The 19,674-nt window shown below is 55.9% G+C and overlaps 3 protein-coding genes across 4 annotated transcripts; all 3 read left to right on the forward strand.

Moving 5' to 3' along the window:
* The first annotated feature begins 1,744 nt into the window (after positions 1–1,744).
* NONO (non-POU domain containing octamer binding) lies at positions 1,745–7,978 on the forward strand. Its single transcript, XM_034441735.3, has 11 exons — positions 1,745–2,143; positions 2,497–2,644; positions 3,455–3,648; positions 4,097–4,398; positions 4,946–5,041; positions 5,405–5,601; positions 5,690–5,774; positions 6,071–6,173; positions 6,268–6,310; positions 6,510–6,619; positions 7,100–7,978. Exons 2-11 carry the CDS (start codon positions 2,524–2,526, stop codon positions 7,235–7,237), a joined length of 1,389 nt encoding a protein of 462 aa, XP_034297626.1. The 5' UTR covers positions 1,745–2,143; positions 2,497–2,523; the 3' UTR covers positions 7,238–7,978.
* A 663-nt stretch (positions 7,979–8,641) lies between these two features.
* On the forward strand, positions 8,642–13,324 carry ITGB1BP2 (integrin subunit beta 1 binding protein 2). The gene is made up of 11 exons (XM_034441740.3): positions 8,642–8,965; positions 9,439–9,488; positions 9,879–9,935; positions 10,328–10,467; positions 10,757–10,875; positions 11,227–11,282; positions 11,504–11,574; positions 11,968–12,070; positions 12,424–12,546; positions 12,678–12,740; positions 12,965–13,324. The coding sequence occupies exons 1-11, from the start codon at positions 8,902–8,904 to the stop codon at positions 13,184–13,186; spliced, it is 1,068 nt and encodes a 355-aa protein (XP_034297631.1). The 5' UTR covers positions 8,642–8,901; the 3' UTR covers positions 13,187–13,324.
* A 1,219-nt stretch (positions 13,325–14,543) lies between these two features.
* Positions 14,544–19,195, forward strand: LOC117679629 (rho-related GTP-binding protein RhoG-like). 2 transcript variants are annotated; one of them, XM_034441744.2, is made up of 2 exons: positions 14,544–14,700; positions 16,693–19,195. In XM_034441744.2, the coding sequence occupies exon 2, from the start codon at positions 16,714–16,716 to the stop codon at positions 17,287–17,289; it is 576 nt and encodes a 191-aa protein (XP_034297635.1). In that variant the 5' UTR covers positions 14,544–14,700; positions 16,693–16,713; the 3' UTR covers positions 17,290–19,195. The 2 variants fall into 2 exon arrangements, with proteins under 2 accessions (XP_034297635.1, XP_087733770.1); XM_087877644.1 differs by lacking the exon at positions 14,544–14,700 and adding an exon at positions 16,234–16,331.
* Positions 19,196–19,674: the final 479 nt, after the last annotated feature.

Raw genomic sequence — 19,674 nt, forward strand, 5'->3', positions numbered from 1 at the left:
TGGACACAGCCAGGGATCTCTGGGGCTCTTGGCTTGTTCCTGGGGGGGCTTTCGGTTGGAAAGGCTTCTGGTGGCCTGGGAACGTCCCCATCATGCTTTGCCCTGGCACTTCCGAATCCACTCAAACATTCCTCAAGCTTCCAAAAGAGGATTTATTTTTAAAGTTATCAAGTGTGGCCACCACTCTGGGCCTCTTGCCACCACTGGGGGCGCCACACGGCTTCTTAAAGGAAGACCCCAGCGAGCAAGCCTTCATCCTTGAGCCTCTGCTGGAACCAAGGAAGCCTGCCATGTTCTGTGACATCAGATGGAGCCCATGGGCTCTGCGCCCGAAAGAAAGCGCCCAAGGAATTGCTCCGTCGCTCTGGGGTGTGTTCACATGCCATGGCCAAGCAGGTCAATTGCAAGTCTCCGGCTTAATTTATTTTAGCTTCGTTGCTTTTTTATCTTTAGCTTTGTTAATTTTATCTGGCTTCGGCTTGGGTGAATTCAGCGTGTTATGAAAATGGATTAAGTCAATAGGCAACATGCGCTGTCTCACAAAGTGCCACTTCTTCCCCAGGTCAACACGCAGGGACCTAGCAGACCCAGCCCAGGCAAACCTCTCTGCGATGCCCCCCCGTGACATGTGCAGGCCGTTCCCTCGGGAGAGGCAGCCATTGAGGGGCACTTCTTGGAAATTGGAGTCCTGCTCTCTGCACTGCTGGCCCCTCCCCCATTTGCCCTGGCTGGCTGGGGGTGGGGGGTTCAGCAGCCCCTCCAGAGGAAATTATGGCCTGGATGAGCCTCCCCGGACAGCCAGGCTACCTTAGTGGGCGGAGCGGGAAGCCCTGGAAGCTTTGCTGCCAGAAAGGCTGAGGAGCTGGAGAGGAGCCTGCCCGCTCTTGTGTGCCCATCTTGCACCGGGAGCAGCTCCACCCCAAAACATGTCTCGGCAGTCCTCCATCCTCCCTCCACCAATCTCGGTGCACAAGCTAGGAATGGCGTTTCTGAGATCCAAGGGTGAACAACTGCCGCCTCCCCACCCCCCTCTGGGCTTCCTCTCTGCCAGCCTCCAGGCACGTGGCATTTCCTGCTGCTGATGAACGGGGCAGGTGAATCCTGGTGCTGGAAGTAGAGGGTTGGGTATGACCTCTCAGGTTCGTGCTCTTCTCCCCCCAGTCCCTAAGCTTTCCAAGGCCTATCACCTGTAGAGCTTCGTGAACTTGTAGCAACGATGGGCTTTGTGATCCCAACCGTCCACCTGCAGTGCAGCCTTCCCTTCCTCCTGAAAACTGGACTTCAATTGTGGGACACGTACGCACCCCTTGGTGGGAAGGCTGGCTTGCATTCTGGCCAGCTGGTTTCCTTTGAGCACAGCAGGGCGCCCTTAGAAGAGGATGCCGGAGCAAAGTTGTGCTTCTCCCCTTTCCCTCTCAACAGCTGGAAACAACTGCGATGAACTCATGGGTCTCCCTCCCTCGCCCACCCCAGCAGTCCCGCATAGAATTTTGCTGCAACAGCCTAGAAATCTTAGTTGAGACCTTTAATGGAAAAAGGTGGGGGATCCTAAAGGTTTAGGATCATGCTGCGCGGCTTGTTCCCCATCCCCCACAAGACACTGGTTACAAGCTGGATCGGGAGCAAAGCCCGCCCCCACGCTCTAACCGGCCCTGCAAAGCGGCCTTGCCCTAGCGCCCCCGCCGGCAGACCGCTATGCCTTGCACGCCGCCCGCGGTCCCTTTAAGAAGCGCCACGCTTCCTTGTGCGCCTGCGCGGACCTCGCGGAGCCTCACGTCACTCGCTCTTCGCCCCCTCCCTTTTCCTGCCCCTTTGTCCCTTTTTCACCACTCACTCAAACATGACTGGAAAGCGCCTCGAGTGCCAATTGGCTAAGCTTTGCGCGGGCCGGGGGAGCAGAGAGCCGGACCAATCGGAGGCCCCGCGACCCACTCGATTTGACTTCGCCTTTAGATCGGCAAGCATGGCGGCCATTTAGCGGAAGAACTGGAGCGGCCTTTCAGCCAATTGGGGCCGCCAAAACGCGACAGGGGCGGGACAGGGCCAGCACGCACCAGAGAACGGTTTCCGGCCTCGCGCGCCCCCATTTTTTCCTTCTTCCTTTACCTCCCCTCCCCCCCGCCTTCTCGTCGGCTCGCCTGAGGTGAGGAGGCCGCGGGAGGCTGGGCGGCGGCGGGGGCGGCGGGACCGGGCGGCCGTCGCGAAGCGCCTCTCCCGGCGGAGGGGGGGGAGCTCGAGGCGGCGAGGGCGAGCCCGGCCCTGCCTCGCTCCCTTCGGCCGGCTTCTGGGAAGCGCGACGGGGCCCGGAGGCTCCCCGGGGAGCGTGGGGACGGCGGCGTTGGGATGCTCTCGGCTCCGCCGGCCGCGATCGCGGAGCGCCCTGGGAATTGTAGTCCGCCGGAGGCCCCGGAGGGAGGGGGGGAAGCGGCGGTGTTGAGGGGGAAGCGGCCCAACCACCTCTCCCTCTCCCTCCCCCTCCCGGCTTCTCTCCCGCAGGGAGCCGGCCCTCCGCCCCGGCCAAGCATGCAGGGCAGCAAGGGCTTCGCCATGGAGAAGCAGAATCACACCCCGCGGAAGCCGCCGCAGCACCACCAGACGCAGCAACAGGCCGCCCCCGCCAACGGGCAGCAGGTCAACAGCCAGAGTGAGTGGCCGCCGGCCGGCGTGGAGGGAGGGGATGGGGGAGCGGCCGAGCTGCGGGAAAAGAAAAAGCGTCGCCGGCAGCATCGGTGCACTCGAAGCGGGCTCTGCCCGGGGCTCCCGTCTGTTTCCCTTCGCTCCCCACCGCGGCAAGGAAGACGGACGTCAGATTGGGAATTGGTTTCTCCCAGGCAGAGTTTCGCTCCTCTTCCTTAACCCAGCCTAGATGGGCTAGACTGACGGAATCGGGGCTCTTCTTGCCCGCTGCAAAAAGAAATCAAACTCTACCGTTTATTTAAAAAGAGGGGAGCCTGAAACTACTTTGGATGATGCTGCAAGTGATAATCACTGTTAAAACAGTTGCTTTCTCTGGCTCAGATGTCCCTTTGGTACTTTTTCCACATTTTAGGATTGGAATATAGACTCCTTAAAGCTTTTAGTAAATCTGGTGTTGGCCCTTCAGATTAATTTTCCAGTCAAGTAATGTGTTAGCTAGTTTTTAAGCAATTCTGTTATTAAGACAGGGCCTTCCTTCAGGGGAGAGCTGAAAAACTTTCCCACCCGCATCCCCTTGTAAGTACAACGTAGCTGCTCCAGACCTGACCTTGCACTCTGCATTTGTAATCTAATGCATAAGATGAAGGTTGCAATGGGAATTATCCTTCTGGTTGCACGGAGAGTTTTGAGCGGCTCTTTCCTGTGTCTGTAAACTGGAGGTGCTGTTAATGTCCGGATTATGATATTCTGGAGTATGTTAATAGTCATCATTTGTTCCCTGGTTTTGTAGAATGAATTTATATCTCCTTCCCCTCAGATGAAGGCCTGACGATTGACTTGAAGAATTTCCGAAAACCTGGGGAAAAGACCTTCACCCAAAGGAGTCGCCTCTTTGTGGGAAACCTGCCACCTGATATCACCGAGGAGGAGATGAGAAAGATGTTTGAAAAATATGGAAAGGCCGGTGAAGTCTTCATTCACAAGGACAAAGGCTTTGGCTTCATCAGGCTGGTGAGTGGCCAGAGCCATTTCTTCTTGCGTGTTCCAGGGTTTGGGGTGAGCTAACCTGACTGAGTTTGAAGAGCATAACTGTTATTCTTTGAGCAGCATAATACCCACATGTCGTATTTTGGATACAAGCAAATTAAAGGCTGTTGGCCCTCCAGAAGGTATTTATCACCTCTGTTGCTGTCATTGATTGCAACTGTACAAAAGAGAGCTGAAAACACTGGCAAATAGTCTTGGCAGTCTGGGTGCTTGGGTCTTTCCTGTGGGAGCGGTAGGGCTTTTTCTGCTGCTGGTTAAAGTGGAATCTTACACATTTAATTTATACCTTGCTTTAATCCACCTAACAAGTGTTCTTTGGGCTACAATACAAATACTCTTGAGACCATCGCAATGCAGTTCTTCCCAGAAGCAATTTTCATTTACTCTGCCCACATGTCTGTTTTGCCCTCAGGAAACCCGGACCCTGGCTGAGATTGCAAAGGTGGAGCTGGACAACATGCCTCTGCGTGGGAAGCAGCTGCGTGTGCGCTTCGCTTGCCACAGTGCATCGCTGACTGTCAGGAACCTGCCACAGTTCGTGTCTAATGAGCTCCTGGAAGAGGCTTTTTCCATGTTTGGCCAAGTCGAGAGGGCTGTGGTCATTGTGGACGACAGAGGCCGGCCTTCCGGAAAAGGCATCGTGGAGTTTTCGGGAAAACCAGCTGCCAGAAAAGCCCTGGACAGATGCAGCGAGGGGTCCTTCCTGCTGACTACGTAAGCACAGGCGGGGACCCTCTGGGTCAGTTGGGTGGGCTTGCAGCTAGAAGGCTGATCTTCTCTGTTTGTGTTCGCAGTCATAAATGGGGGGACTGTGCAACTTTGGTGGTCCCTGTTGGTGAATGATCTTTGCCTCCGGTGAGTAGGGCTGACAAAGCAGAGAGAATATGCACAGATACTCGTTTTTGAAAGATGTTGCGGCCTAGAAGTGTTGTATGTGTATGCTCAGATTAGCTACCTAGGAAGCTGATTCCTCCTTCCACACACTCGAGCATAGGAGGTGCTGCTTCTGAGATAAGTCACTGAGGAGCTGAAGAAAATGGTTGCCAGAGCAGAATCTTACTGGGTAACTTGGTGCTTCAATTGAAATAATTGACTTTTTTGCTGGTTGCCCCGATGGCTTCAAGAAGCGCCAGTTGCTAACTCTCAAAGAAAGACCCTTCGTTCTAAAAAGGCAATTAAGGGAAAGTTTGATACTAAAGGCTGTTGCTAACTTTCTGGTTTTAGCCCCTGAGTTTGGCCTGTTCTCAAACTTTTCCTCAAGGTTCCCTCGGCCTGTGACGGTGGAGCCCATGGACCAGTATGATGATGAGGAAGGTCTTCCGGAAAAGCTGGTCATCAAAAACCAGCAATATCACAAGTAGGTGCTGGGGAGTTTCCAAGTGGCACCTTTATGATGGAATTAGCTGTTCTTAAAAAGCTGTTCCACCCAGCATGCTCTCATGGAGGGACTTCCCTGTTGGCTAGACTTATGTTTGTCAAAGCAGATGTGAAAGTTGAATTATTGTCCTCTGCATCCACAGTGCAGTTGGGGTGCCGATGGTTGGTGATATTGGCAGGTTGGATGCTCTGGAGCTGCAGGCTCTGCTAATTCCACAGGTGCCAGCTGAGAGGGCCAGTAGATTCTTCCTCTCAGCGTTTCCAGCCTTCTTCCCAGCCCATTGCCTTTCGCTCATGGATTTCAGTTCCTGAGTGAGTGGCTCTTTGCCTTCTGCCCCTGCAGGGAGCGTGAGCAGCCTCCCCGTTTTGCACAGCCCGGCTCCTTTGAGTATGAGTATGCCATGCGCTGGAAGGCCTTAATTGAGATGGAGAAGCAGCAGCAAGACCAAGTGGACCGCAACATTAAGGAGGCCCGGGAGAAGCTGGAGATGGAGATGGAGGCGGCTCGTCATGAGCATCAGGTCATGCTCATGCGTCAAGGTGGGTGCCGGAATTCATTGGTACTGACGGTGGGTGTCGCTTCTGGCAGCCCTGCCTGGATACCAAACTGTCCTGCTCCTTCTTCCAGATTTGATGAGGCGCCAGGAGGAGCTCAGGCGCATGGAGGAGCTGCACAACCAGGAGGTGCAGAAGCGCAAACAGCTGGAACTCAGGTGAGCAGCGGATTGACGAAGGCTGTTCCGGTACAGATCTCAGAATAAACGATAAAAGGTCAAAAACTGATTCATGAAGAGAGCTGAAAAACATTCATGCTTTAGCCAGGGAAACTTCCCACGGAGGCCTTGGCTCCAGTCTCCCAGCTAAGTGGTCTCTTGATTAATTGATGCCCCCCCATGATCCTTGTGGGGGGGCTTAGTGGATGCGGCCTGCAAAGCTGAGACGCAGCCGAGGGGCCTAATCCTTGGGGAGGCTGCTGAAGCAGGGAGACCAGTCCGGGCTTCTCTGGCAGGCAAGAAGAGGAGCGCCGGCGCCGGGAGGAGGAGATGAGGCGGCAGCAGGAGGAGATGATGAGGCGGCAGCAGGAGGGGTTCAAGGGAGGCTTCCCTGATGCGGTAAGGGGGGCTGATGGGCAGAAGCGGGAGGGAGATGGCAGCGGCACCTGGCTTAGGGACATCCGGTCACCTTGGGCTTGTCTGTCTGTTTCAGAGAGAGCCTCCTGATATGCGAATGGGGCAGATGGGGATGGGAGGTAAGTGGTAGAGATGTCCAGACACACACACGGCCTAGAGAGACTGTTCTTTTGGCTCTGGGCACCGCTTAGGGTCTCTCTCTGCCTGTAGCTGAGCTGGGGCCGGGCTTGGGGAGACGGATCGGGTTGGTTGTGATGGATTCTGAAGGGGCCGGTGGCTGAGCTGTGTCTCAGGAAGGGTCCCTGCTTTGCCTTTCAGGTGCAATAGGACTGAACAACAGGGGGGCCATGGGGGGCACTAGTGTCCCTGCAGGACCCCCGCCTGCGACTGGCCCTGGACCAATGATCCCTGATGGAGCCATGGGAATGGTGAGGTCAACCAAGCTCTCGTCCTTGGGGGTGGAGGGAAGAGCCGAGATGGGATAGCATTATCACGAGTACTTGTACTTCTATTTAAATCAACATTTCTCAGCTATTGTGGGGAGGGGGGCTAGCTGCGGCAACATTCAAAGCAAAGTCCATTTGATAGTTTTTATTTCTTAAGGACATTCACTGGCTTTGGGATCCTTGCCTTTTGTTTCGACATACTTAAGGAGGGCTGGCAGCATAAACATCCGAGGCTTGGAGGATGTAGGATCTCTTTCAGGAGCTGTGGTGGGTTCTAGGATCCCACCTGGGTTTTCTGTCTTTGAGATCCTTTGAAAACAGTGCTTCCCCCGGGCTTAGGCTTAAACCTGCCTCTGAGCCCCCTTGTGGGTCTTTGTAAAGCTGGAAAGAAATCCTCCCCCCCTTGGATCTCTGGGCCTCTGGTTGTTTTTGACCAAAATCTTTCCTTTCTCTCTGCACAAGACCCCTCCACCACCAGCCGATCGCTTCGGACAGAGCGGGGCCATGGAAGGCCTGGGCACCATGGGAGGAAGCACGCCGGGATTCAACCGGGGGGCTCCCGGGGGAGATTTTGGCCCTAACAAGCGTCGCCGGTACTAAGAGGAAAGGGTGCAGTGCCTGGCTCTCCTCTCAAGAAGACCCCTAGCTCCTTCTTGAGCCTCAGGAGTTTGGCCAAGGCAAGAGGCATCTGGTCACGTTTCTAAACGGTGCAGCTGACACCAGGAGGGTTGCATTCCTGCAAGCACGCAATGTGAACATGGATCCCAAGAGGCTTCAGTAGCTGTGTAGTGTATGGGCCGAGCTAGGACCCCTGGCCCGTTTCCTTCCCATCCCCCAGTCCCTCGCCACAGGCTGTCCTTGGGGGCCACCAGCTCTCCCCCAGGCCTCGGAAATGCCCTTCCGAGCACTGGGGCAAGGCCCGTGGTTCTGTATGTGGCTACAGCCACAAATGGCAGATCATGTAGGGGGAGGGGGGAATAGTTTTTTAAACTTGTAGCTTTTTATTTTTTTCCTCTGGACCATTTTTTTCTTTCCTGTAGTTTTCTGGGGCAGCCGAGAGGGCTCGATAGTGGTGATGGTTCTGGGATGAATTATTCAGTGTTGTACCATTCTTTCTTTTTTATTGGTAGAAAAGTACAATCTATTGGACATAGTAAAACACAAAAGAGTTTCCTGTTAAAAAAACTCAGCTGAAACAATTGTTTGTATAACCCTAACTTTACCCGTCTTGTGTAGAAGTAAATGTGTGAACCTGAGCTGTAATCGTCTACTAACAGGTTGAGTTTGTCTCAAGATTGTTACAGGAATGCATTATTATTAAAAAGGGATTTTAAGACTTTTTCACCTTGTGTCCATCTGTGATGACTCCTGGGGTTCTGATTACTAGACGGAAAATCTGGGCAGGCTGTTCCTCCTGCCAAGGAGGGTCTCAGCCCCAGGACCCTCAGCCTCTACCTGCTGCTGGGAAGGTGATCGGCCATTCCTTGAGCTGTGCACCTCTGAATTCCCAGGGTACCTTTGCCCAAGGGTTGGCTGGGAATTCTGGGAATTGCTGTTCTAACACATTTGGGAAAACACTTTAACGGACCAGCAGTCGTGTGAGCTGAGAGGTACAGGGACTGGGGGGGGGGGGGTTTCTACTTACCTTTACTACCGGTTCGCAATGGGGCTGTGCGCTAGTTTTGCTACCGGTCCTATAGAACCGGTGTGAACCGGGGGCAACCCACCACTGGCAGGGACTGAGCTGGGTAGCTCAGAGTCTCTTGCTTTCTTGGAAAATAGCCGTGCAGCCACTTGTCTGGAGCCCCTTAGAGCAGATGTCTGTGGAGCCCCCTAAAAACGGGGGGAACTGGAGGAAAGGGGGGGGTCAAGACATGGAAGAAGAGGCAAGCTCAGCCCTCCCCTCCTTGGACAAAGGATTGATGGGATCTGCTGCCCTTTCAGGCGACCTCGTCGGCGGATTTTTTCTTCCTCTATGGGGCTGCTTCTCTTCCTGTTTGTCATTGGGATGATGGGGGGGAGGGGGGAGAAACAAGCGGCCCCACATCTGAGCAGGAGCGGCAGCCGGAGGAGCTTCTGTTCTTGGCTGGCAGAGAGCAGAGGGGAGCCCGCCCCTCCCTCCCTCGTGATCGGGAGCAGTGGAGCAGCTGCTGCCCTTTTCTGGGCTGCCTCAAGCCCCCTTTGCGGCCCTCGCTACTAAAGATAGCTGAGCCTCCTGGTCTTGCAGCCGCCCGGCCGGAAAAGGCTCCCTCCCAGACTAGGCCATGGCCTTGCTGTGCTACAGGAAAGGCTGCGGGCAGAGCTTTGACCCCGAGGAGAACAACCAGGGTAGGTGGGCAGGGAGGGTGGCTGGACGGAGGAGGGCCTTGCCTGTGCGGATGCACACCGTGGTGGTGGGGGGGTACACACACACGTGGAGGGCTCCCTTTCTCCTGACTTGTGCCTGCCAGGCAGTTCCACTGGTCCTGATGCTCTGAAAGGAGGAGGGGCTGAGAGGGAACAAATCCCCCCCCCCCGTGGGGGCTCCGTAAGGAGAAGGAGCTGCAGCCTTGCTGACAACCTTGGCCGGTGGGTGGCACGTTCTGGGGAGGGGCCACAGCAGGGCTCCCCTGTCTCGCTCCCCCCCCCCCCGCCTGCCTTTGAGCTGGGAATTGATCAGGAGTAGCAGTCCTGGAGAAGAGGCCAGCCAGAGAACTTGTAGGTCTTTCCTCCCAAGAACAGTCTGGAAATGGACAGGATGGGGGAGGGGGGCAAATGAAGCTGCTTGCTGGAAGAAAACCCTCCCTCCCTCCCTCTCTCAGATGCCTGCCTCCACCACCCGGGCTTCCCCATCTTCCATGATGCCTTGAAGGTGAGGAGTCAAAACTGCGCAAGGCAGGTGGTGTTTCCCTGCAGTCAGCCATGGGCAGAACTGCAGCAATGGGGCAGGGTGTGTGTGTGTCCAGGAGGACGAGGGCCATCGTACAGGTTGACGTCCCCACTGAGTGGAGGATCTGCTGCTCTCTCCCCCCTCCCGCCATGTCAAGACACCTGTTCTGTCCTTTTTGCTCCTGCCCTCCCCTCACCCACTCCCATGCAGGAAGGCAGTGTGTAGATAGGATAGCCAAACCTCTGGTGCCAGCGCTGTTTCCGCCCCCCCACCTCCCATCAGCAAGTGGGGGGGGCAGCCTGGTTGCTTTTCGCAGCATGTTTGGGGGCTGCCAGGCTTGTAGGAGGGGGAGCTTACTCTTTGTTCTTCTAGGGCTGGTCTTGCTGCAAGAAACGGACGACCGACTTCTCTGAATTCCTCTCCATAAAGGTAGATGATGCTTAGGAACCATGGCGTGCCAGATGCCCGTCCTGTCAGCGCACCTGCCCTGGGCACTGACGGATGAGGGCTGGCACAGCTCTGACCCTCGTAGCTTTTGCTGCACAGGCCCAGTTGCCTTTTTCAGCCATTCTGTTTCCCCAAACATCACCACCGTACCTATCTGGGAAAGGTGGGGGGGGATTTGGTGGGGAGGGAGGGAGGGTGACCGCAGGGCATGGCAGGAGGGTCCCGTTGCCATCCAAACTCAGGGCTCAGCTACAGGTCCGCAGTTCAGTGTCTCCCTTGCAAACTGCATCCTCCACACAAGGAAAAGGCGTCCATTGTAAGGCTGGCAGACCAGACTGGCGCTTGACAAAACTAAGAACCGTTTCTCTCCAAAGGGCTGCACGAAAGGCTACCACAGCCACGAGAAGCCTCTGGAGCCAGAGGAGGCCTCAGCCCAGCCCAAGAACAAGCCGTGCACCGCAGACCTGGTTCCGGAGCCAAAGTCCGCTGAGGTGCTGCAGCGGGAGAGGCCCAGGTGAGGAGAGGCGTGATAAGGACACTCCTGGAGGTCACAAACCTGATGGTGCCTTGGGCTGGGAAGCAGCAGAGATTTCCCTTGTGTTTTACAGGTATACTTCCTCTGCATGAGGAGGTTCCATTTATCTGCTTCCCTTCCCAAACCCCATCAGTGAATTATGCACCATAAGCAGGAACAGGTCCGTGGGGCAGGGCCAGCAGAAGAACAGGAGTTACACCCCTTTTGGCCAAACTTAAAGTAAACTGGCTCCTCAGTGCCCGCATCCTGCCCTCTCTTTCGCCTCCAGCTCCGACGAGCCCAAGCAGCCGTTACTGGTGAAGGTGTCCCAGGCACTGCAGCAAGTCCTGGAGAAGCTGGACATATCCACGGCCATGCAGCCTGCCCCGCACGGCTTACCCAGCCCTGGTGGGAAACACTGTGGGGCTTGCTGGGGGAACGAGGAAGCCAGAGTGAAGGGGGGCAGATGGGCTGTTAGTGGCCACTCTCTTCCCAGCTGACCGGGGATGTCACAGGTGGCCCCACTGTGCCTCTGGGTGGCCCTGGGAAGCTGTGGCGGGAGTCAGCTGAGAACACTGGAAGCTGCAGCCCTCCAAACCTGGCTTGGGGAAGGCCCCGAGCCTCTGGGCAGTCGGCAGAGGCTGTGGGGCAGGACAGGCTCCCTTGCAAGCAGATGTGCTTGACCCTGGGGGCAGCTGCAGTTCTGTGCTCCAGCAGATTTGCAAGGCTCCAAATTGCTCTTTCCTGGCTGTCTCTTAGGGGGCGGCTCAGAGACGAGCACCGGCACAGCCTGCAAAAACGCCGGCTGCCATGCGGTGAGTTGCCATTGGGCTGCTTGGCTTCTAACATCCCCTTGGACCCAATTAAGAGCCCAGCCTTGGCTGGTCGGGAAACAGCCTGCCTCCCCAGTGCTGGTCAAGAAGAGGGAGGGAAGGGAGTGCTGGGCCAAAAGAGCCGGGTGCCCTTGGCAGCTCCAGGACGGCCTCTTCCTGCCCACTTTCGATCCTTCCTTTCTCCTGCCCACCTCCTCTTTCAGACTTTCCAGGGGGAGGAGAGCAAGACGGAGACCTGCCTGTTCCACACAGGGGTGCCCGTCTTCCATGAGGGGTAAGCATCCCGGGATCTGGGATGACCTTTCTCCCCAAAGTTTCTGCCTTCAGCTGTGATGCCCATGGTGGGGGATTGTCTGCCGTGGGACCCGGCCTCTTCCACAACCCCCTCCACATTGGCCCGTCTGGGGCTGCTGACTCACACAAGCCAGGCCCCTCCAGTTGTGCTCCCCCCTCCCCAAGAGGTGCCTGTGACTCCCGGGGGCACAAGAGGCAGATGAGGCTGCCTGCAGTTCTTAATCACTGTTGTCAAACGGATGCTTCACCCGCTTCTTGTGAGCCATCTGGAACTGCTGGGGGGGAGGGGGGATTCCTATTCTAACGACCCAAAGAAATACCTGCCCAAGCTCTCTGCTTGTCCGCACCCCCCCCCCGGCTGGGATCCATCCAGCATGAAATACTGGAGCTGCTGCGGGATCAAAACGACGGATTTTGCCGCATTCCTGGAGCAGAAGGGCTGCAGCAGAGGGAAGCACACCTGGGTGACGCGGCAGGTGAGGGTCTTCTGCCCAACGCCCGCCCTGTCTGTGGCTTTGTCTGCAGCCGGAGGGAAGTGGGAGGCCGCTCTGCCCGGACAGCAGGGGATTGGACCAGCCTTGCTGGTTGCGGCTACCTGTTGAGTATGGGCTTTAAAGGGGGAGGGGCGTCTTACCACGGGAAACCCCTCCTGCAGTTTAGGAGGGAAATGGGCTGATGCCTCCCTGTCCCGTTTGGGGCCCCTGGGGAGGTTTTCTGCCTGCTGGGGATCCTGCAAGGCTGCTGTCCGGAAGGCCCGTCCTCCGAATTGGGGTTCCCTGCATAAGAGAGGGCAGGAATGTTGACCGGCTATTTTTCTATGGCCACCCAGGAGGATAAGAAGCTGGTCTCTTGTCGGCAGGACTGGCACCAAACCAGCAGCCAAGTGGTGGTCACCGTCTATGCCAGGACCCCCCTGCCCCAACTCAGCTCCATCAAGGCCAATCGCACAGGGGTAAGGAAGCAGGGCCGTTGTGGGGGGAGGGCTGAGGCAGAGCTGCTTCTGTTGGCGCTGCGACCTTGCAGGACAGGGCAGAGGTCCTGCGGCAGGACCTGGGGCTGAGGAGGCTTCCTCTTGTTTTGCAGCTGGACATCCGGGTAACCTTTGAGGGGGAGAAGTTCTTCCAGGCCCAGCTGGATCTCTGGGGGGTATGTCTGGTCGCATGGCCGGTTCTTTTCTTTTGAGACCCTCCCCCCCGGACTCCAAATGGTGTCTTCCTTCCATCGCTACCCATGAAAAAGGCTGGGAAGTGGGGAGAGAGCCCCCATTTGTGAGGCTCCAGGCCACCTTCCCGCCCTCATAGTGCCAGGACAGTCACTTCAGGCATCGGGGGGGGGGGGGACTGATCTTCCTGCTGGCCCTCTCCTTCCAGGTCATCAACGTGGAGAAGAGCTTCGCCAGCCTGTTGCCTTCCAAGGTGGAAATCGCCCTGAAGAAAGCGAGCCCTGTTGCCTGGGCTAGGCTGGAGCAGCCAGAGAGCCAAGCCGAGGCCCTTCAGCCACCACCCCGGGAGGAGGCTACCCGAGGCAGCTTCCTGGAAGGCCCCCTGGAGGAGTCAGATGACAGCCTGGACTGGTCTGAGGACGAGGACTGAGGGGGCAGCTGAGCCAGGCTGAGGAGCAGGAGGAGGCCGGGCTGGCTCTGGGACTGCAGGAGGGCAACATCACCTCGGAGAGTTTCACCCCTGCAGGAGGGCCCTCTCTTGTCCTGAAATAAAAGCAACTTCTTTCAATGGGAGGAAGTCAGAGTCCTCTGGCCAGTGAGCATGCCCACGAGTGGCTTGTGTGTGTGTGTGTGTGCGTGTGCGTGCAAGGAGGTGGATGCTGTGCAGACCTTCCCTCCTGTCTTTGCAAGAGCCTTGTGCAGCCATGCCCTTGATCTTTCCCAGTACAAACTGGTGATGACTAGGACCACAGCCAGCCATGAGCTGCCCTGCCGTGTGCTAGCCCTCCTCCAAGCCCAGCCACTAAAGCTGCTGGTCTCCATGTGTGAAGCAGCCAGGTAGGAAGGGAACGCTTCCTCCTCCTCTGGGCATCCAGGTATGCCAAGCAAGGTCTTCAAGGCCACAGACCATGAGACCGGCATTAACCCAGCAAACCAGAATAATTCCGGTGGCTGCTTTTCAGACAAACACGTCTTCTGAAAAGGCAGAAGCACCCTGAAAGACGGATGCCCTTCTCTCCAAGCGGGGAAGGCAGAGGCTCAGCTGGAAATCAGCAAAGGTCCTCCTCTTTGCAGGAAACGATCGCCCGCTGCTTGGGTACCGCTTGGGTTGCTTAGAAACCCAGCCTCAGAGACTGCCACCATCTCCTCGGGCAACAGGGCCAGGGTTTCTGCTACTTTCCAGGCTGCCGTGCAGACGCCCTCTGGGTGGTTTAGCCAGGGAGAGCTCCTTGGGCAAGGATGGCCCCGTTTGTCCCTGCTGCAAGGCAACACAAAGCCTGCCTGCAACGCTGCTTTGCTTGCAGGAGGGCGAGAGGGTGGGTCTACCACTGGGCAGGGCAAATGCAGCCTCCCGCGAAAGTCGTTTTCTTGGCAAGGTCTATTGGAATGTAAGCCGACCTTTGGGGCTTTAGCTGTCCCCCCGGGGGCTCCTTTCGCTTTAACCCACGGACGGGCCCACGCCCCCCTGCCCAGGGCAGCCTCGCTTAACAGAGACAAGGGGAGGGGGCGCCCGTCCGGTCCCCTGCGAGGCCGGAGATATCCTTCAATCCGCCGACGCCCCACATTCAGAGCCGGGCGACTTTTCTCTCCTGCCAGAGGCCAATGCAGCAGCAGCAGCAGCATCACCTGGACGCCGAGCGAGGGAGTCCCAGGGGGGCTTGCACGGGGCCACCCTGGCATCAACGCCAAGCCTTCGGCAGCGGACAGCTACCGCCGCCACCTGCAGGCGGGGCGCGCGAGCCCAGGCAGCTTCGCGGCCACCGTAGGAGGAACTACGCTTCCCAGCAGGCCCGGACGGGGCGGGGCGTGAGGCCGCATGCGCAGTGCGTGGGCCGGGCGCGGGGGGCGCGGTTTCTCACAGCCGCTTCCAGCTCGACTTTGGCCGGCGGCGGCTGCGCGGGGAGCGCCCGGAAGGCAGCGGAGGGAGGCGCGCGCGGCACGGAGGTAAACCCGGCCGGGATCCCGCTCGCTCGGCCCGGCCCGGCCCGGCCCTCCGCCAGCAGCCGCCTCTTCCGGGCCCGCGGCGGCGTTCAGGGAGGGCGCGGCTTGGCCTCGGGGTCGCCTGGGACGAAGGGCCCCCGCCCCGCCCGCCCCACAAGCCCCACAACAAGCCCCACAACAAGCCCCATGGTCCGCGGAGGCCGCTCGGGTTTCGGCCAGGTCGGGCGCGGGAAGAGGGGCCCGGCGCGGCTCCCTCCTTCCCTTCCCCTCCCCGGCCTGCGAGGCTCTGGCACCCGGGCCCGTTCCCGAGGGGCTGCTCGGCGGAGGCCGGTCCTGCGGAGCGCCTGCCGTTGTGCGGATGGCCAAGCGAAGGAGGGGCCCCCCCGGGGACCTCGGACGGCCTCGTAGCCTCCTTCGCCTGGGAGCAGCTGTGCGGAAGCCCCGCCCGGCCTCTGGCTTAGGAGGGCCCTCGGCCCCCGCGCCCTCTTCCCCCGGCCACGGCGAGCAGGACGGCGGCGGCGGCCCTTCCTCCGTCCCTTGAGGGGATCCGGGGGGAAGGGTTTGGAAGGAAGGCTGAGCTTCTTTCCCTCCCTGCCCGCTGGGCCGCCCCGGCTCTTTGGGATCTTCTGGGCTGCTTTTGTGCCTGGCAAGAAACTGCGATGGAGAAGTTAGGTAGCGCCTCCTGAAGAAAAGCCTGGCAAGCCCTCGCTTGTTTGAGCTGCTTTGGCAACCCCCGCTCGGAAGTGCCAAATGGTCGGATTCGGCTGCCTGCTTGGAAAGCGTTGGGAATTGGCTCAAAGCCGCCTCTTTCCTGCCTCGTTTCAGGGGCCTCCCCGCGTTCCTGCTTTGAAAGGAGCAGCCTGGTCCGCTTTCTTTCTGAACTTCGCCCATGGCCACAGCAAGGGGGAGAAAGGAAGGAGGGAGAGAGAGGGAGGGAAAGAAGAAAGGGAAAAGGAGAGGAAGAAAGAGTGGGGAGACGAGTAGGAGAGAAGGTTAGAAGGGAGGTGTGGGGGAAAGGAAGGGGAAGGAGAGAAGGAGGAAAGAAGAAAGAAGAGTAGATGGAAGAAGGGAGGGAAAGGAAAGAGAGGAGAGGGAGAAGAAGGATTGTTGTGAAACAAGGGAGATGAAATGGTAGAAGAGCAGCCCCGAATATACTTAAATTGTTTAGGATGAAGATTGTATTAGTGTGAAAGTTAAAGGAAGATATGTATGTCAGATAAGAAACTGTACATTTAAGATACATTTATGAGGGGGGGAAATAAAAAACTCTTTCAAAAAAAAAAAAAAAGGAAGGGGGATTTTCTGTCCATAAACCCAATTGCCATTGCTGGGGATAACTTGCGCTTGGCTTTTTGTGCTGGTTCTCTCTTTATTAGCAGAAGGCTTCTGGGGGTAGTGCCAAACAGGAGGTGCTTCCACCATCCATGCTCCAAAGCTTTTCTTGCCTCCGGCTGTTGGAATTGATCCTGGATCTTGTGGGGCGGCAAACTTTTGAAGACCATAAAGTGGAAAGCTTTGGAGATTAGTTGTCTCTGTGCTTCTTGGAAGAAACCTGCCATGCTTCTCTCTAGAGGCCCCGTATTCTTTCTGGCAGGGCGGGGAGAGAGATTCTTCTCTCCTGTGTTCCTGCAAATGTAAGCTTTCTGATGGTGAGGCTGTTCACGGGAAATGGGTGAAGCCGCTCGTTTCTCCTGCCCCACGGCAAGCAAGCTGTCCAGCCACAGTGACTCTTTCTGGCCACCTGCATTTTAAAGTCTGCAGGTGGTTCTTGATTCAGAAAAGATTGCCTTCCCTCTAATTCAGCGGCCCCCAACCTTTTGGGCACCAGGGACCGGTTCTGCGGAGAGAGGCTTTTCCGTGGACCGGAGGGAGCCTGGTTTCGCATGGTGCCTGCATCCCACAGATGGGGCTTCGTTTGTTTGCACGGCCCGGTTTCTGGCGTGTTGCAGACCGGGGGTTGGGGACCCCTGCTCTAATTCGTATCTCTGTTTGCAGAGGACTCTTGCAAGCCAAAGAATGCAGACAATAAAGTGTGTGGTGGTCGGAGACGGTGCCGTGGGGAAGACCTGCTTGCTCATCAGCTACACCACTAATGCCTTCCCGGAGGAATACATCCCCACGGTCTTTGATAACTACAGCGCTCAGATGACGGTGGACGGGAGGATGGTCAGCCTTAACCTCTGGGACACGGCCGGACAAGAGGAGTACGACCGTCTGCGTACCCTCTCCTATCCGCAGACCAACGTCTTCGTGATTTGCTTTTCTATTGGCAGCCCCTCCTCCTACGCCAACGTGCGACACAAATGGCACCCTGAGGTCTCCCACCACTGTCCCAATGTGCCGATCCTTCTGGTGGGCACCAAAAAGGACTTGCGGAGTAATGTAGAGGCCGTGAAAAAGCTGAAGGAGCAAAGCCTGGGCCCTACCACCCCCCAGCAGGGCACTTCGCTAGCCAAACAAATTGGGGCAGTCAAATACTTGGAGTGTTCAGCATTGAACCAGGAAGGGGTAAGGGAAGTATTTGCAGAAGCCGTGCGTGCCGTTCTCTATCCAGTGACAAAGAAGAACTCCAAGAAGTGCCTGCTGTTGTAGTCGGCAAGAAGAGGGCAGCGCAGACTGAAAGGCGTGGGGTGTTTGCGGTCCATCTCCTTAACTAATGGCCTCTTGCACTAATGGCTTTAAAGAGAACTTCCTTCAGCAAGTCCTCCTGCAGTCCAGCTGCCACTTTGAGCCAACGGAAATGAACGTATTGGCTCTAGCCTTAAGGATCAGCCTCCGGGGGAACTCTCCTCCGTGTGTTAACTCTCCCATCTCTTCCATGGAGGAGTCTAAAGCCAGGGAATGCCTTCAAAGCCCAGGGTTTCTCTGCTCAACAGAGAGTGTCTTTCGGAAGGAGGCATTGATCGGCTTTGCTTTCACATCAGTGTTGCTTCCTCTCCCGTCGCATGTAGGGCAGGACTGTGCCTTTCCAGTAGCAGAATCAGTCTGTCACAGTTTTCAACAGCACCAAACAATTTTTAACAGCTCTCCATTATTGCTGGCAGGCATGCCATCAGGCCTTGCAAACAGAGGGATGATCAACCTCTGGAGGGTCTTTATGACATCACAAGCAGTCTAGGTTCTTTGTGGAACAGCTCTGGTATCTGACATTAGTTATTTGGCTTTCAAGGTTTGGAAAGCTGAACTATAAAAAAATCTGTTTCCACATTGCACCCTTCCCTCGTTATACACTTATATACACACACAACAGGCCTAGATTAATTGTGCTGGCTGACATCAGGCACTCTGATGGTTTTTCTGCACTGGCATTTTTCTTGGCTTAAATGCCACAATTACCCTTCGGCCTTGTGATTGAGTCTTGGGGTAAGAAATTGCCTGCTATGCAGGATAAGGTCTTGGCCATCAAACCTTTTAAAAGCTGTGCTGCTTCAAAACAGCCCTTTTTGTGTGCCTTCTGTTCCCCTTTTTCCCTTGCAGATAAAACTCAATAACTACTTTTAAACATTCAGGCGTGAGTGCTATTAAACTGATGCACTGATTTAGTAGAAGCTTAAATCTTTCTATGCCATTGGTCCCCATAGAGATGCATACGAGTCTAACATTGCCTGAAATACTAACTTTGCCTTCTTTAGAATGAATTATGCAACTTTTCCTTTAGAAACACAAATTTCTATTTAGCATCATGCAATTTGTTGTTGTTTTTTGCAACAGTAAGAAACTTGATTATATCCATTGTTGGGCATCTTCAGCTGATTATGGAAAACCTGATGCTTGACAGCATCTCTTTCTGGATAAAACGCTTTGAGCAGCCTTTCCTTAGGAAGAATGCTGAGATATAATGCTCTGCTCCCATCCCCTCTTCCAAATAATTATGTTCTGTATTCTGCCTGCGATCCTGATCTGCATTGGTGACCAGGACATTTTGCCTGAATGTGGAATGGTGATACTTGGGAGCTGTCCTCTTTGCACGGATGCTGACGTCACAGCAAGATTGGTGACTTAGCCCAAGAGCAAATCCAGTGTAGTTCTCATCCTTGGCACGCAAATCTCACTCGACTGCTGTAATGTTGGCCATGCTGCGGTCTCCTTTTTCCCTTTGCCCCAGCTGAGATTCTGGGCCAGAACTTTTGCCCTACATCTGACCATCCTCAGGGTATTTAGCGATAACTGTTTCCAACCAGGTTGTGATATTAACAAGAGCTTGGTCTCCCTGGCACTGCCAAATGTCTTCTGAATGCCTTCCTGGTGTTCCAAGCTTCCCCCCCGCCTGAGCCTGATGATGTGGGACCAGATTCTCCCTGGGGAAGAGGCTTCTCCAGGCAGAGATGGGCTGGTTCGAATGACGGTTGAGGTTCAGGGAGTGGACAGCCTCATTGTGTGGTACTTCCAACATACACTGGCAACTGATTTTATGGTTTAAAGTACATTTTTACGGCAACTAACAGAGTTATTTTTAAATTATGCTGAATGAAATTGTAATAAAGCAGTTTCTTGAGTCTTTTGCTGTTCTTTATTATGGGAGGAGGTGGGACAAGGAGGGGGGCTCTTTCACGCAATCCTTCTGGAGCCCTGGGCTCTGGCTGGACCCCCAGCCATGGTTCTCAGCTTCTGGGTTCCGCAGCCATGCTGGAAGGGAGGGGAGGGACTGGAGGGATCACGTCACCAAAAAAACGAAAGCTTTTGTCCTAGTGGAGGACAAGTCCTAGGGAGCTCAACCAATCTCATTGTACATAAGTTTTGCACTGACAATAAAGATTTGAAACTTAGGCTGCATTAAGGGATAGAATCAACATACTGAATTGTTAGTACCATTTTACAATGCCTTGGAATATTGCACCCAGTTTTGGCCGCCATGATATAAAAAAGATGTTGAGATTCTGAAAAGAGTGCAGAGAAGAGCCACAAAGAGGATTGGGGGGACTAAAATGGGGATGAAATCCACCACATTCTGACAGGTTCTGGAGAACCAGTAGTGGA

The sequence above is a fragment of the Pantherophis guttatus genome, chromosome 12, assembly GCF_059756535.1.
Source record: "Pantherophis guttatus breed Tessera chromosome 12, ASM5975653v1, whole genome shotgun sequence".
Taxonomy (NCBI): Eukaryota; Metazoa; Chordata; class Lepidosauria; order Squamata; family Colubridae; genus Pantherophis; species Pantherophis guttatus.